Raw genomic sequence first — 15,149 nt, 5'->3', positions numbered from 1 at the left:
CGGGAGCTCAAGACACTCTTGTTTATTCCCATGTTTGATTTATGTGCACATGCAGACCTACCTTGGTGCTGTCCTGACACTGGAAGACATAGCAGGCACAGTTCGGTGTGCCTCTCACCAGGCAGGCGAAGCTACTGGGCTCCTGGCTGTTGTGGATTAGCTTGGTCACCTGGTGAGGTCGACATTCAAACAGCACTGTGTGTGTCAGAGGGTCCCAGACCAGTCCCTCTCCCACAACACACACACACCGCACCCACGATGCAGACACGCATAGAAAAACCGTCTGGTTGTGTGGAGCGGGGTCCAACCATCCACCTACAGTCGCTGCACACCGTGACCCGGCACCTGGCCGCTTCACTGCTGACCTGCTGATTTCAGCCACCACCCAGGGGAGCATGGCCATGGTGGTCAGGTGGTGGACTGGCAGAGAACCAATCATTGTCAGTTTGTATCGTACCTCCTCCTCTCCTTCCTCCTCCACCTTTCCCCCCCATGTTGATGTCCTCTCGCCGACAATGGCACGTTTCTGAAGACGCTGCATAGGAGAGGTGGGATGTGAAAGTGATGGGCATGAGCGGTGGTTTGAAGTTAGATTAAGGTGGGGTTTGTCTGAGCTCCCTGTCCTCAGGGCTTCATCTCTTCTTGGCTTCACTTCAAAGTAGAGTCCCTCCATGGTTTACTGTGACCAGAGGCAGCTGTCTGCCTCCACATTACCTGCAAAACATTAGAGGAGACCTTTAAATACAACAGCTACAGTAAAAAGGATAGTCACAGGCGTGTATAGTTTCTGTTAATCTTATTAGGTTTCAAAAGAACACAAAGATATGCATATATTTATTTTGCATATATTTATTTTGCAATTAAAAGCTGTTGTAACTGGATATTTGCTACAATCTGTCCTGTGTTTAAAATCAGGCCAGTCTTCCCAGGAAACAGTGAATCAGCTGAGTGAGGCAGAGGGTCATTTGGAGGGTACTACGAAATGACCACCTGGTGTTTTTATACCAAACCACAAACACAGCTTGACTACCCATGACGACTTTTACAGTCTCAAGGACACGCAAACACACGCCGGCTTTACTGTCAATATCATATTTGTCAGTCGTCTGTGAGTGGAAGAGATTTCCAGCTGATCTTTTCTCTTACATATTTCATAAACACAGGCGATGGGGCGTTGAGATTTGTATATGAAAGCAGTTGGAAAAGATACAATAACGTCAAAACATTAACAGCAGAACATGATGAGAATATTTATGGAGATAAACAGATCATGGTCACCTCATAAACAAAACGATCACGCTAAGTTCTTCTAGTAAAGGCGTCTGCTTACTTACCTCCTGATTGACCTTGCAATATAAATCCTCACCTTAAATGAACGGTGACAGTGTAGCATATTATATAGGTCCATCTGCTCCGCGAGATCATCATGCGGAAGTGAAACTTACACTTTATATAAGAGGAGCACGGCAGCACCTGCCATATCTCAAGTTATCGTAATTTTACGCAAGAAACAAGTTATCTTTACGCATGAAGTTGCGCTTGACAGTAAACCGCGCACGACGAATGTGTGTTATTCCCTAGACGCACAGCAGATTATGAAATTAGTTTATCCATAATTCATCCTCTCCTCCTGCCGGCAAAACCTTCTTACCTGTCAGTTCACTCCCGTCCGGTGTGCGTAGCGGCAGAAGAGTAACCAAGAAAGGCTGCGGTGAATCGGAGCAACTACACGCACATTTGCACAGAGGAAAGCGAGGGAGACCTTTGCATAGCTCTTGCTTTCACTAGCTCGAGTTAAATATAGACGACTGGGTCAGTCCTACCACCCTTCTCTGTGTACTCAGATGGGGCATGACAAGTGCATGCTGCATGCGTGCTCTGTCGGACGATGCAGGGGCGCGTGTCCGCACCTAGTGAAAATCAGTAACGACATAAATGTATGTTTCCGCTTCATTACTCCACATTTGTTTTGTGCATTGTTTTGAAACGGGTTTTATTGAGTAAAATTGTATTTTCATCACAGTATTCTCCTACCAGGCACACATGGTGGGCAGCTAATTGCACACTGCCAATAGTAGTCCGTAAAAAGAATTCACTCATATAGGAAACTAAAAAGGTTACTTTTATATTTAACTTCGCGGTATTATGAGTCCTTTTGAGTTGTACCGTTAATTTATATCAAAGAATGAGCAGTGGGTGTGTTAGAATTCATGCGCAATGTCTCCACTTGGTGGCACTCTAAGCTTTTACGCTTGGTCATTTTACACATTAGCATCTCTGCAGTGACCGTTTTAGTCACATCTGGAACTGATTTCAGGCTGAAAAATATTCTATTGTCACTTTCAATCTTATATCTCGCTATCAATTAAATGTCTACATATTCAGAGTCGAACAAAAGTTTACAATTTACAGATTCGATTTAGTTTAAAGTTACAACAACAGCTCAGCAGTTCTCATGTCTTTCCTGTAACTCGTCCCATTAGCAGTAGTGCAGTTGATGCTGAGGCAGAGTGGAATGCATGATGGTAAATACAGGTGATATACAGCAATCTGTGTGTCTGACACCGCAGTCTAGAAGCAGGAATCACTGCGTCTGTAGAATAGTCACATTTTACATTTGTGGTTAAAGATCTTCAACACTGAGGTAAACTGAGTCCAAAACATACATGCTGTGAGGCGTTATGACTCCTGAAGGTATAACAAGCCCTGGATCCTTAACTAAAGCACCAGACACACATGTGGCTACACAAACTCAAAGTGGAGTTTAGATGTTGCCATAAATCCAGATGAGCTGAGCAGATGATAGCACGGTATCAATAACGGTCCAAATGGGAAAAAGAAAAAAAAAAAAAAAAAGAACAGTGTGGGGAAAAATGATCATGATTGTATATATGTAAATCAGAGTCCAGCCTGAATTAAACCAATAATCTGTGCTGGAGTAATTAAGACATTATGTGAAATGCTGTTCAGAGAAATGGGTTAAAGTTGTTGTATTTTTGTCGGTGTCTATTCAGCCTTGGGCTGCAGGTTATTCTTCGCTGGCTCAAAGAAGTTTTCAACGATGGAGTCGACCAAGCCGTCCAGCTCCTTCTTCAGATGCGTCACATCGCTGATTCAGAGAGAGAAAACGAAATATGACATAATTAAGTAATATATTATATATAGTTGCTATTTACAGCTAAGACATTTAGAGCTGAAAGAATTAGCTGATCCACTGAAAATTTGTAAAACTTTATTTTACAAACGTAAATGAAGAAATTCTTTATTCCAGACTCCCCGGTGAGAGAATGTGTTGGTTTTATCAGTTTCATGTCATTGTGCATTCAATTTCTTTGGGTTTTGAACACAACAACACATCTGAAGGCTTTGACTTGTGGAAATCATGATTTTTGTATCGTAGAAATTATCAATCTTAAGAGTAATCAACAGCTTAATTGATAATGTAAATAAATATTAGTTGCAGCCCTGAAGACATTGCTTGCTGCCTCTGCAGTGACCGACCTGTTTCCAGGAGCAGCACAGAGTTCAGTGTAGTATTTGATTTTTGGCTCGGTGCCGCTGGTCCTCATTGTGGCCACACCCCCATTAGAGAAGGTGAAGGTGATCATCTGACTGGATCTGGAGGTGGGGAGAACCTGAGAGAGAAGCGGGAGGAGCGATGGATGGATGGATGAATGACTAAATTTTAAAGACCCGCTGACAACTTCACATAAAACTTCACAAACACACAATTAAAGTGACATAAAGGCAGCTTATATTGTTGTATTTTTTTTTTAGTTTTTGCCACTTCTTCAGCAATGTCTGCAATCTGGGACAAAAAGCTGCTTGCTTAAGGCAGGTAACTGCAATAGCTCTGGTAAAATAAAATTGTGTCCTGGGTTTATATCAAGGTTAAACGTTCAGGGTTACAAAATGAAGCCAACTGCAAGTGCCCAAAACTGCAGTTCCTCAAATGGCCACTTGAGGGTGTCTTTAAAAGTGAGTCAATATACATAGTATTGTTTTGGGCTCTATAGCTGTTTTCCCGTTCATGTCATTTGTATGGGGGTTAACTTTTATTAAACTCACCCATTTAATTTGTATTAAGGCCTATATTTATTGAGGGCGGGGCTGCTTTGAGTGACAGATTGGTACGGTCACAAATGGCGAGCTGCTTGCAGGTTTCAGCAGTCAGGCTTCATTCGGCTCACCTGACATCAACCCACACTCCTCCTTTTTGCCCATTTTTGGATTAGCCGGCTAATCTGCCAAGATGCAGACAGTCTGAATCAAACACACTGAGCTTCAAAACCGCTCTTCAGGAATCCTGTGGGTGACATCATGGAAGCTGCATCCATTTTTTTTATACGGTCTACGGTCCATGTCTCTAGTTCCCTTTTTGTCTTCCTATGTTTCCTGTTTCTATCTCCACTATCCACTGTCAAATAATGACTAAAAAAGAAAAAGCCAAAAAAAACACTGTCTAAATGGCAAAGGCACTTAGCAGGAAGTCTGAGTTTTATTTGTCGTGTGTCAGTTTGTGCCCTCACAGCCTTTTTGTCGGGTTGGTTGTTGTCGTAGCCGGTGGTCAGGTCTCGTACGGAGGAGATGGAGAAGCGACCGCATTTGGTGGGATACGAGTCCTTCCGGCCATCGTAGTTGCGCAGGCGCTCAAACAGGCCTTGGATCACATTCTGGTCATGGCAGATGAAGTAGGAGTTCTTACTGATGTGGTAACCATACCTGACAATGACAAGCACAGAGAGACAGAGTTAGAGTTTGCAGTTTCAGCTTATAAAAGTGGGGAACTGAATTCAAAATGGGCTAAGTGTGATGTGTAAATGTGTTTGTCTCACTCTTCAAAGATGGTGTTGAGCTGCTGAGACAGGCTGGTGGTTTTACTGGCCAGATAGGAAGTCATCTCTCCTGCTATGGCTGCAGCACTCACTCCATCCTTGTCCAATACAGAGGCACTACACATGTACCCTGCAGCACGCACACGCACGCACGCACACGCACACACACACACACACACACACACACACACACACACACACACAGAGTATGTGTAAACCTTCAGTCAGCTGTCGCGTCTGTTACTGACAGTGTGTGCAGAGGCATGCGATTCCAATTACAGCATGATAATCTTGTTAGATGGGAATGCTCTAAACTATGTGATTCTCTACGTGTTTGACTGAACATTGGTTATCATATCGACCCCAAACGACTTTTAACTTTAACCCAGTGCCATGTGTTTGACTGTGGGCATGCCTCAAATCCTTAAATAACTAAGTACGAGATCCTCGGTGGACATAAGTCTGATGCTTTTGAAAAATTCGAATGATTTATGTTTTTAATTGACATGAACCAAAACTGTGCAACATGGTTAGAAGACCGGTGTAAACACACAACATCAGAAACGGGCTGTTAGATGCTTCAGTGTGCTAAAAGAAGTCACAAAGGGAGATTCAGAAGAAGCTGATCCGAGCTGATTTTTGACTCTGGAACAAAAAAGGCACAAGCTGGGGCCCGTACATGAATATGGAATATACAAGTTACAGTAAGAGGATCCATGATTCCTGGTATGATTGTGTCTTTACGGCTAATGGTACAGTTTGATAATACAGTGAAGGGTCAGAAGTTGTTTCAACCCCGAAGGCCAACCATCTCATTTATCCTACTGGTTTTGAACATGAGGCTGTAAATTACTGATAAGAAAGTACAGTCATACCTCTACCCTTTTTTTTATTATTCAATTGCAACAACATTATAAAACGAGATAATGAAAGTATGGTATAGGTAGATGCAGCTGTAATTCAGGTTGTTATTTCTGAGGTAGAAATGTATTACCATGCACACTTTTCTCAGCCTGTCATGCAAAGTTTCTCGCTGCAGTTTAGTGAGCTTGCAGAAGGATTTTGTTAATTCTCAAACAGGGAGTTGTTCTTTGTCATCTGATCCCATATAAATGTATACCGCTTCAATACTTTTAGGCGGATCTAGTTAATACACCTCACGACATTGTGGAGATCATTACGTGCTCAAGCCCTCATAATGGGATGCCACAAGGAATTAATCAAGACTTTTTCTGTGACAGTACCAGAGGACAACTGTAATTTGTGAGAGTGTGTGTGTGTGTGTGTGTGTGTGTGTGTGTGTGTGTGTGTGTGTGTGTGTGTGTGTGTGTGTGTGTGTGTGTGTGTGTGTGTGTGTGTGTGAGAACGTGTGAGTGTGTGTGTATACATACCTATGGCCTCCTCAAAGGCAAACAGAACAGTCTTTCCCTGGTCCAAAAGGTCTCTGGCTCTGTTCCCCATCCACTTGAACCCCGTCAGTGTTTCCTGTCCAAACATGTGACACGCTTCAGTGAAACAGTGGCAACAGTAACCATGAAGTGAGGTTTGACATGTTTACTCCTGCACTATTAGCAGCGGTGGTATTCACTTAAATAATGAAAGCATTTCACTCCAAGAGAGAGCCTAAAAATGTAGCTACAGATGACTTCTGGCAGCAGGAAACACCTCTTGGATGCATGGGGACATCAAATCTAGGAGATTCTCTCTGATCAGAACATTATGTATTGCTGCTCCCAACATATCATGTGAAATTACAGAGTTAAATTGTGTTACCTCAAAGTGGAAGCCTTCCTTCAGGGCGATGGCGCGCAGTATTTTGGATGAGACGGTGCTCGACAACATGTAGAGGTTTTTCACAGCAGCAGCGTCACAGTTCTGCTGCTTCCAGCAGCGGAATATCCACCAGCCGAGCAGCGCTCCCAACTCATTACCGCTGAACACTCGCCACTGTCCACTGACACAGACACACACAGAGGTTATGGAAGTGCAGGCGAGCAAGAAAACATAACCTTACACAGTGTATCACCAGTCTGTGAGGATCCAAGCATCTCCACTGTCATGCTGTAATAATGAGGATGTGTTTTAATTAGGATGAGCTTTTATGGGAGGACTCCACATATTTTTTGGACTCACCATAATTAAGTTTGTCTATTTGAGGCAAAAGCAATTTAAAAAAAATAGATAAAACGGGTTTTATGGATTCAATATTTTTTCCACTTGAGTGGCTGTATCTTCCTGGCTGAGTGGAGAAGGCTGTAAAACAGCATTTAGACAGTTATTGACAAACATAACATTTTTAAAACACATAAATGTACCATTGATAATGATATATTTTAAGATTCTACAATTTGTTTTGGCTAGTTAAAACCTCCAACTCAGTATCACGTCAAGGCGTGTAATACACACATCAGTCCACTGCAGGATACTGTGTCAGTGTCATGTTTTGCTTTGCTGATGCGTGAAAAGTAATGTACGGTTTAGGCACCAAAAAACACGAGGTTAGGTTTAAGAAAAGATTACGGTTTTGTTAAAATATTAAATTTTACATTGGTAACGTTATGTACGTTACTTGAAGTGCGCTACTTAACGTTGACTGAAGTCTTCATCACTCTTTGTACTTCGTTGCATGACCATCTTTGATGCTGGTTATACAGTGAACCCTCGTTTATCGCGGGGGTTACGTTCCAAATAGAAACCGTGATAGGTGAAATCCGTGAAGTAGTAACCTTTTTTTTTTTTTTACAATTATTATACAATGAAATACTCCATAATACATTGAAACCAAAGAACTTCTGGCAAAACCCTTTGGATGCACAGGCATCAAATCAAGCATTTGTTTAACAAATAAAATGTGAAATTATAAATGTTAATTGTGTTACCTAAATAACTCCTTCAGGGCGATACTGTAATGAATAATAATTTTAATCACAGCAATACGAACAGAAGCTGCTTCCAGCAATTCCACCAGCCGAGCAGATCGGCACTCGCCCTGTCCACTGCACAGACACACACAGAGGTCATGGATTAGAACGGGAGAAAATGAAAACATGTATCACCAGTCTGTGAGGATCCAAGCATCTCCACTGTCATGCTGTAATAATGAGGACAAATTAGGATGAGCTTTTATGGGAGGACTCCACATATTTTTCTCACCATAATTAAGTTTGTCTATTTGAGGCAAAAGCAATTTAAAAAAAATAGATAAAACGGGTTTTATGGATTCAATATTTTTTCCACTTGAGTGGCTGTATCTTCCTGGCTGAGTGGAGAAGGCTGTAAAACAGCATTTAGACAGTTATTGACAAACATAACATTTTTAAAACACATAAATGTACCATTGATAATGATATATTTTAAGATTCTACAATTTGTTTTGGCTAGTTAAAACCTCCAGAGTATCACGTCAAAACGCGTAATACACACATCAGTCCACTGCAGGATACTGTGTCAGTGTCATGTTTTGCTTTGCTGATGCGTGAAAAGTAATGTACGGTTTAGGCACCAAAAAACACGAGTAGGTTTAAGAAAAGATTACGGTTTTGTTAAAATATTAAATTTTACATTGGTAACGTTATGTACGTTACTTGATGCAAATCCGTTGACTGAAGTCTTCATCACTCTTTGTACTTCGTTGCATGACCATCTTTGATGCTGGTTATATATATATATATATATATATATATATATGTACTTTTCACACTTGGAGAGGTAAACCGTAACACTGACACGGCATCCTCTAACGCACTGACTGTGACCTCAGTATTTCAGTTTGTGGCTACAGCCCTCATTTTAAATCACTTTTTTCAATAAACTCTGTCAATAAAGCTGCCCCATCAACTTAGTCAGTGATTAATGAGTCATTTTAAACTCCTTTAAAAGGACTGTGAAATTCTTGCTACACGCAGTTTGTGAAAGATGAAACAAGAAAAGCGAGAAAGTGTGACAAAGCACAAAACCACAGGATGGTTTTCAGTTCAACACTGTTACACACACACACACACACACACACACACACACACACACACACACACACACACACACACACACACACACACACACACACACACACACACACACACACACACACACACACACACACACACACCTCTCCTGCTTCTCAGCAATGGCTAGTCGATCAGCATCAGGGTCATTCGCCAACACAACAGAGGCTCCCTCCCTCTCCGCCAGTGCAAAAGACAACGTCTGCAAAACAAACACGTATTACACCATCAATCAAAAACACAGCATCAACTGTTTATGACTGCATGTGACGGATGTTGACGGATGTCCAGTACACACCAGGACTCCCTCGCCCTCCTCAGGATTGGGATATTGGACGGTGGGAAATTCAGGATCTGGATCTTTCTGTTCCTCAACAGCGTATGGAGGATGAAGATCAAAGGCCTTGAAAGCTGACTGGACGAATGTGTGACCGACGCCGTGCACAGATGTGTGCACAATTTTCACCCCTGAACTCTTGTTTATCTCCCTGTGGAGAAAGAAGCCGCAGTTAAAAACATGTATTTTGAGTTTCCATGCGTCTTTTTTTTTTTTTTTTTACTCATTTCAACTGTAATGTTGTGTAAATGTCCTTGTATAACCTAAATGGCATCCGATGCATTTTAAATGTAAAGCAGTGACATGATGATGATTAGGATTGTGAGTGGAACACAGTTTATCGAGCTCTATGCAGTGATTTCTCTGGCCTCAGGTGTTGCAAATGCTGGTATGTGCTCAACAGGTAGTTTATTAGTGGAGCACCTGTGATGACAGTGTTTCTGGATGGCTTTGAAGTATTGTGTGTGGATATCCTGGTAGGGGTCTTTGAGCAGGGGGCTCTTCAGGGCCTCCTCCGTGTTCCAGGACTCTGGCCAAGGCTCCAGGTTCTCCTCAATGGCTTTAGAGATACCTTTGTCGTGAGGAGAAATGATCTGGGCACCGTTTTCCCAGTACACCTAGGATAAACACAGAGCCGCAGAGAAATACAGGATGGGAAATTAAAAAAATGAAAAAATGGAGCTTTGTCATGTTCAAAATTTTGATGTTAATAAAATAATGAACAAGAAGAAGAAACAGGATTACAGGTCATTTAAACAAACATGAAAGTTGGCGTTATGACTCTGGGATAGGACTTACTAACAAAACTGACCCATTTTAATGAGCCAGAAACAAGTTTGGACATGCAAGCATGACAAATGCCACATAAACAAGTGTTACCTTGTAGCCATTGTCCTGTTTGGGGTTGTGCGAGGCGGTCACCATGATACCAGCGCACAGACCCAGGTGGGAAACTGTGAAAGGCTGCAGGGACAAAAAGAAAATGGTAGATCATATATTGTGCTGTATTTTTGAAAAGCACAATGCAACAAATAAAAACTAAAAAAAACAGCTTAATGTAAACTGTAAATAACTGGCACATGGTCAACATTGTCATGAGGTTACTGTTAGTGAACAGATACATTTCTAAAAGGAGTCAGACAGTTAAATCACTTTTTATTTCATGAAATGGAGATAATTACACATAACCAAGTGGGACTTATGGAAAATAAAAAATTTTTATGTGCTTATATCTCTTTAGTTTATTAATGAACATTAAGCATTTTAAGGGTAAATTAGGTGAATAAAAGCAGCTCTTTTGCAGATTTTGGTCATTTTTCTTTTCACTCTTTGTTGCCGGAAGCATGACCCAAGCTTTATTGCTGCACACAGACCTTCTACAATGTACATTTCGTTAACGACAAAATGCATGTGCAGGAAACAAAACAACTATGTGATCCATGAAAACATAAAATCCAGGTGAAAAACTGAAAATCAGTATGAGTCGATACTGACCGTTGGTTCTGCATTTGCTTCGAAAGGAAGCCAGTGTTGCCACAATTACACAAGCAAAATGAGTGATGTAATGTGAGAATAATGAAAGAGACCAAAAGTAGGTCTGAATGTATAACGTATAAAGGCAGGTAAATCACTAAATTGAGCGTATGTATCACTCGGATTAAATCTTGATGATTAGTACAGACAGTCTTATGAATAGTGTCCCCTTCACAGGTCTTAACCCTCCCGTTGTCCTCGAGTCAAAATGACCCGCAGCTGTGTTCAACCAAGTTCTATTTGATTTTTATATTTTTTGGGATCATTGGTGACAAGGGGGTCACCAACCCTGTGAGGGTTTCTTTAAAGAAACCCTCACAGCCTCCTATGAAAATAAAAAATAAAAAAAATAGAATAAAATAAAATAGTATTTGGTTGAACACAACTGCGGGTCATTTTGACCCTAGGACAACGGGAGGGTTGAACTTAACCTGGTGATTCCTTTGTGTGTTATACAACATACAACGTATACTCGAGGGAAGCGAGGTTTATGAGTGGATTTGCCCTGCAACCTCTGTCCCACCATCACCTGTCCCACCAGCAAACATGACAGCTGACAAACTCCACTTGAGAGCCTGTCATTAATTTACACCACATAGTTGACATAAAGCATGTTGAAAATGTAAATCTAGGTAGTTGAATGAACTTTTTTTTTATCGTTGGTAAATGTGTTGAATGTCTGTTGCAATCCCCCCCCCAAAACAAACAAACAAACAAACAAAACATGAGGACATTTTGAGAAATTCAATTGATTACCACAAAGGGTGTAGGTGTGATGTCAGAGAAGAGGTGGACCGGCACGCCTCGGCTGATGAACACCGCTGCAGCCAGGCTCACGAATCGCTTGCTGCTGCCCCCGCTGGGAGGGTGGGCCCGAGCGTCGTAACCAATCACAACCCCTCGCTCTTTAAGGTTCTTAAAACTCTGCTCCAGGTAGCAACAGAAACCCTGTGAGGGAGGAAACAGGAGAAAGCTGTTTAAGTGCAGTGGAAGACACTGAAGAGCACCAACGGGAAGGTTTTATTAAAGTATTTACACAGCAGTATTCAACACAAATATAAAATGAGTTTATACAATTACATGGTTGGACCAGAATTAAAACATTTCAATATATTTCATTTAGCAGCACTTTCATTAAATTCTATAAAGTAAGGACACACTTACAAAATGCTTTGCCCTGTCAGTCAGTGAACGTAGAGCACAGAATAAATGTTCAGGTTGGTTTAGTGTTAACCAATCAGAAGCATGCGAGTGCATTTGTTACACGAATCAGAGCAGCCGTCCTGCTGATCCAATCTAACACCAATCATTTAAAAATGCCAGCCACGTTAGAATAAATGAAAAAGATAAAAGCATAAAAACAGATAGTCACACCGTTTGTCCAGAAACTACAGACCAGTTAGAAACTGCTACCAAATTTACAGAATAATACAAAAATAAATAGCAATAAAATACCCAAATATAGTATAAAAACAATACTATATGTGCTAGTATCAATAAAAATAAAATAAAAATAATTGGTGTGTAATAAACACGGATCCTGCAGCGTCAGGTCTTCAGGCTGAGAGGCCCTGCCTGCCCGAACTCCTTCAGTCTTGTGCTGGGACTTCAGACAAGCAGTGAGAGTGCTGTCAGAGGATCTGGGGCTGTGCTCTGACTCACAGGGGAGCATTCATTACAGATGACAACTGCAAGTTGCACTATAGACTGCTTTAAATCTTGACAACAGTTCCAAAACATACTGGTAAGGAGTGATGAGCTGCATTTTGTGCCAGCTGAGAGTATGAGATTGTTTTGTTTTTTTGTTTAATCCAGAATATAATGAATTACAGTTATCTAACTGTAATGATATCAGGTTAAGATACGGTAGAAAGAAAAGACCTGATTTTTGAGACGCTACTCAGCTAATACAATATTACATGTAGGTTTGTAGCTGCAGGTCTGCGCAGTGATTGTTGACAAGATGGTTGCTTGTATTCTATGCACGTGACCGGACGCTTAATGTGTAGCTGTAGTTTTTCTATTAACCAACCTGCGTAGTCTGGATGATAGTGAGGTCATTCATGCAGGATATGCCGGGGCCCATGGCTGCTCTCAGTCCGGCTGTACCAAACTCCATCCTGGAGGAGAAACATTTCTTCAGATCCTCCACCGCTCCCTTCTTCACGAAGTCCTGCACCATCGACAGGGTTTTGGGGTTCTGGGAAAGAAAAACATGCCCACATTTTGTTATACACAGGAACACATGGATTATTATTGATTTCATTAAAAACTGTCATTTTGACCTTTGGCTGCAACCTTGTCACTTGATCAGGTTGTCATTTTTGAAAAGCTGTTTTGCTGCTTTTATGTAAATTCTCAGTGTTGTCAATTAACTTGACAACTATCGCTACTGGTTTCATAACTAGATATGTGCCATTTCTTGTTGATTAATGTTTGATAATATCAGAAAAGAGTAAAAACGAATAATCACAATTTACCAAATCCCACGTTGACCCACTGCACTTGTCCGAACAACAGTCCTAAACCCCAAAACGTCCAACGTACTGAGAAATAACTGAGAAAACCAGCAACTGTTCACATTGCAGAGGCTAGAACTCGCATGTGTTTGGCAGTATTACTTAATTTCTCAAAACATAAATCACAATTTTAAATAGTGTACAACTAATTTTGTGTCAACTGACTCACTGATTAATTAATAAATATATTTTTTTGTTGAGGAAGATTTTACAGAGGATATATGCTATCCTTACGAGCAAACTAGTTTCTATTAAGTTTAAAAAAAAAAAAAATTAAATCTGGTATCTTTGTGGTCTATTTTCTACATAAAGCAAAAAGGCCACAAAATAATCAGTCGTTTTAGACATGCTAACCATGAATACTATAAGAGGGTCCTTACACTTCCTGTTCAAGCGGGCCTCTGAGAAAGCTGCCATTATCTTAAGACTGATGACTGTGGGTCCCTTTTCCAATGTGACCAAATTGGTGGCATCCCATAACTGTTTAAGGCCAAGAATGACTGGTCGGCTGACCGGAGACATGTTAGCCTGTGTGTGTGTGCACTTTAACATCATGTGATCATTTGAGTATTTTCTCTGTGACATTATTAATGATCAGCGTATCAGCCAGTATGGATAGCTGACAAGTACAGCTGAATGGGAGAGGATATGTGGCATGTGAATCTCTCCTTCATGGTAACTACATCAACTGATGCTGTTTTCGTGGACCATAATTTATAACCATATTTATTTATTTGGCATTTCCAAATACGTTCCTGAAAATAGCTGTGAATTGGTGAACTAATAATGAGTCACATGCTTCACAAAAGAAAAAAAAAACATCAACACTAAAATAAAAACAATTCAACATCACAATTGAATAATATTCAACAATTTCAGTGTTAAAAAATATAATAAAATAAATAAAAATAACAGAGTTTTAATGACACAAAGAAATTGTAAGATTAAGAAAGGGTTTCTCAAAAAAGGTAAATTTCATAAAGTGATTTAAAGGCTGTTACTGATTCTGCAGCCTCAGATCATAAATCCTGCTTTCACTTGAGTTGAAATGTAAATTGTATGTAAACGTATTCTTCCACTCCAGTATATCTCAGAGGGAAATATACTCCACTACCTGTTTCTGACCGTTTTTCATTCCTTTCTGTCCAGTGAAAACCCTGTATCTCTAATGTTGGTGATTTTTAAAAAAAATTTTTATTATAAATTTAAGGATTAAATGTTCCTTTATGAAATGAGAAAAAAAAAAAAAAAAATCCTCCCACTTTCTCCCATCGGGATAACCTGGAAGTTAAATAAAGCTGAAAACAGAAGAGTTTTTCTGAGCTTGTTTTACTTTTTAGACAGAAATGATGCAAACACGTGATGATTTTATAGAATATGATGCATTACTGTAGATTAAACATCCATCCATTATCTATACCCGCTTTTATCCTGAACAGAAACCATCAAATTTACAGTGAAACACCGACCGAGAGCATTTTATTACTTCAACTACTTTTCCAGCTTTAATTTACATAGAGGAGTATTTCCACAGTGGGGTACGAGTACTTTTACTACTCAAACAATCATGTTCGTGATCACTCGAGATAAATACTGAATCGTTTAAATGACAGAAATCAGGGAGCGTTTAACGTGTTGAAGCCGCAATACGTGAAGCTAACTCGCTAGCTGGTCGGCTTACTTTGTCGTACTGGAGCCACAGCTGGACCGCCTGGTCCAGCTCGCTGTCACCGGTCGCCGACAAACGGTTCTCCATTTCTCTTCCCGGTCCGAGTCACGACACCGTCCTGCTCACTTGTTTCGCACACGGGAAGTGACCACGCTCAGCCTGAACCGTTTACTGACCCAAAACCGGAACTGAGGATGTCACCATCTACCTGTCAACTACGGGGGTTACGTCACGAGTTTCGTACATGGTGCATTC

General features: G+C 40.8%; 2 protein-coding genes across 4 annotated transcripts in view; both read right to left on the bottom strand.

The window, feature by feature from the left end:
• Positions 1-1,836, bottom strand: part of tbc1d1 (TBC1 (tre-2/USP6, BUB2, cdc16) domain family, member 1) — a 45,132-nt gene extending 43,296 nt beyond the window's left edge. For 2 of the 3 annotated variants that reach the window (XM_069697474.1, XM_069697475.1), the window contains exons 1-2: positions 1,652-1,836; positions 62-714 (exon numbers count right to left, since the gene is read on the bottom strand). In XM_069697474.1, coding sequence (XP_069553575.1) covers positions 62-673 — 612 coding nt within the window. In that variant the 5' untranslated portion in view covers positions 674-714; positions 1,652-1,836. The remainder of the gene's footprint in view (positions 1-61; positions 715-1,651) is intronic. The other variant, XM_069697477.1, reaches the window with a different exon arrangement.
• A 140-nt stretch (positions 1,837-1,976) lies between these two features.
• On the bottom strand, positions 1,977-15,096 carry pgm2 (phosphoglucomutase 2). Its single transcript, XM_069697462.1, has 13 exons — positions 14,907-15,096; positions 12,739-12,906; positions 11,463-11,654; positions 10,053-10,136; positions 9,597-9,790; positions 9,135-9,324; positions 8,941-9,038; positions 6,609-6,789; positions 6,227-6,320; positions 4,836-4,965; positions 4,530-4,722; positions 3,502-3,635; positions 1,977-3,109 (listed from the first exon to the last, which is right to left on the bottom strand). The coding sequence occupies exons 1-13, from the start codon at positions 14,979-14,981 to the stop codon at positions 3,007-3,009; spliced, it is 1,836 nt and encodes a 611-aa protein (XP_069553563.1). The 5' UTR covers positions 14,982-15,096; the 3' UTR covers positions 1,977-3,006.
• Positions 15,097-15,149: the final 53 nt, after the last annotated feature.

This window comes from Brachyistius frenatus, unplaced genomic scaffold (genome assembly GCF_029030835.1).
Source record: "Brachyistius frenatus isolate BFR_SWC_R1_liver_20210118 unplaced genomic scaffold, ASM2903083v1 Contig_23, whole genome shotgun sequence".
Taxonomy (NCBI): domain Eukaryota; kingdom Metazoa; phylum Chordata; class Actinopteri; family Embiotocidae; genus Brachyistius; species Brachyistius frenatus.
Note: the sequence above shows the minus strand (reverse complement) of the source record. Positions and strands in the feature narration are given on the sequence as shown.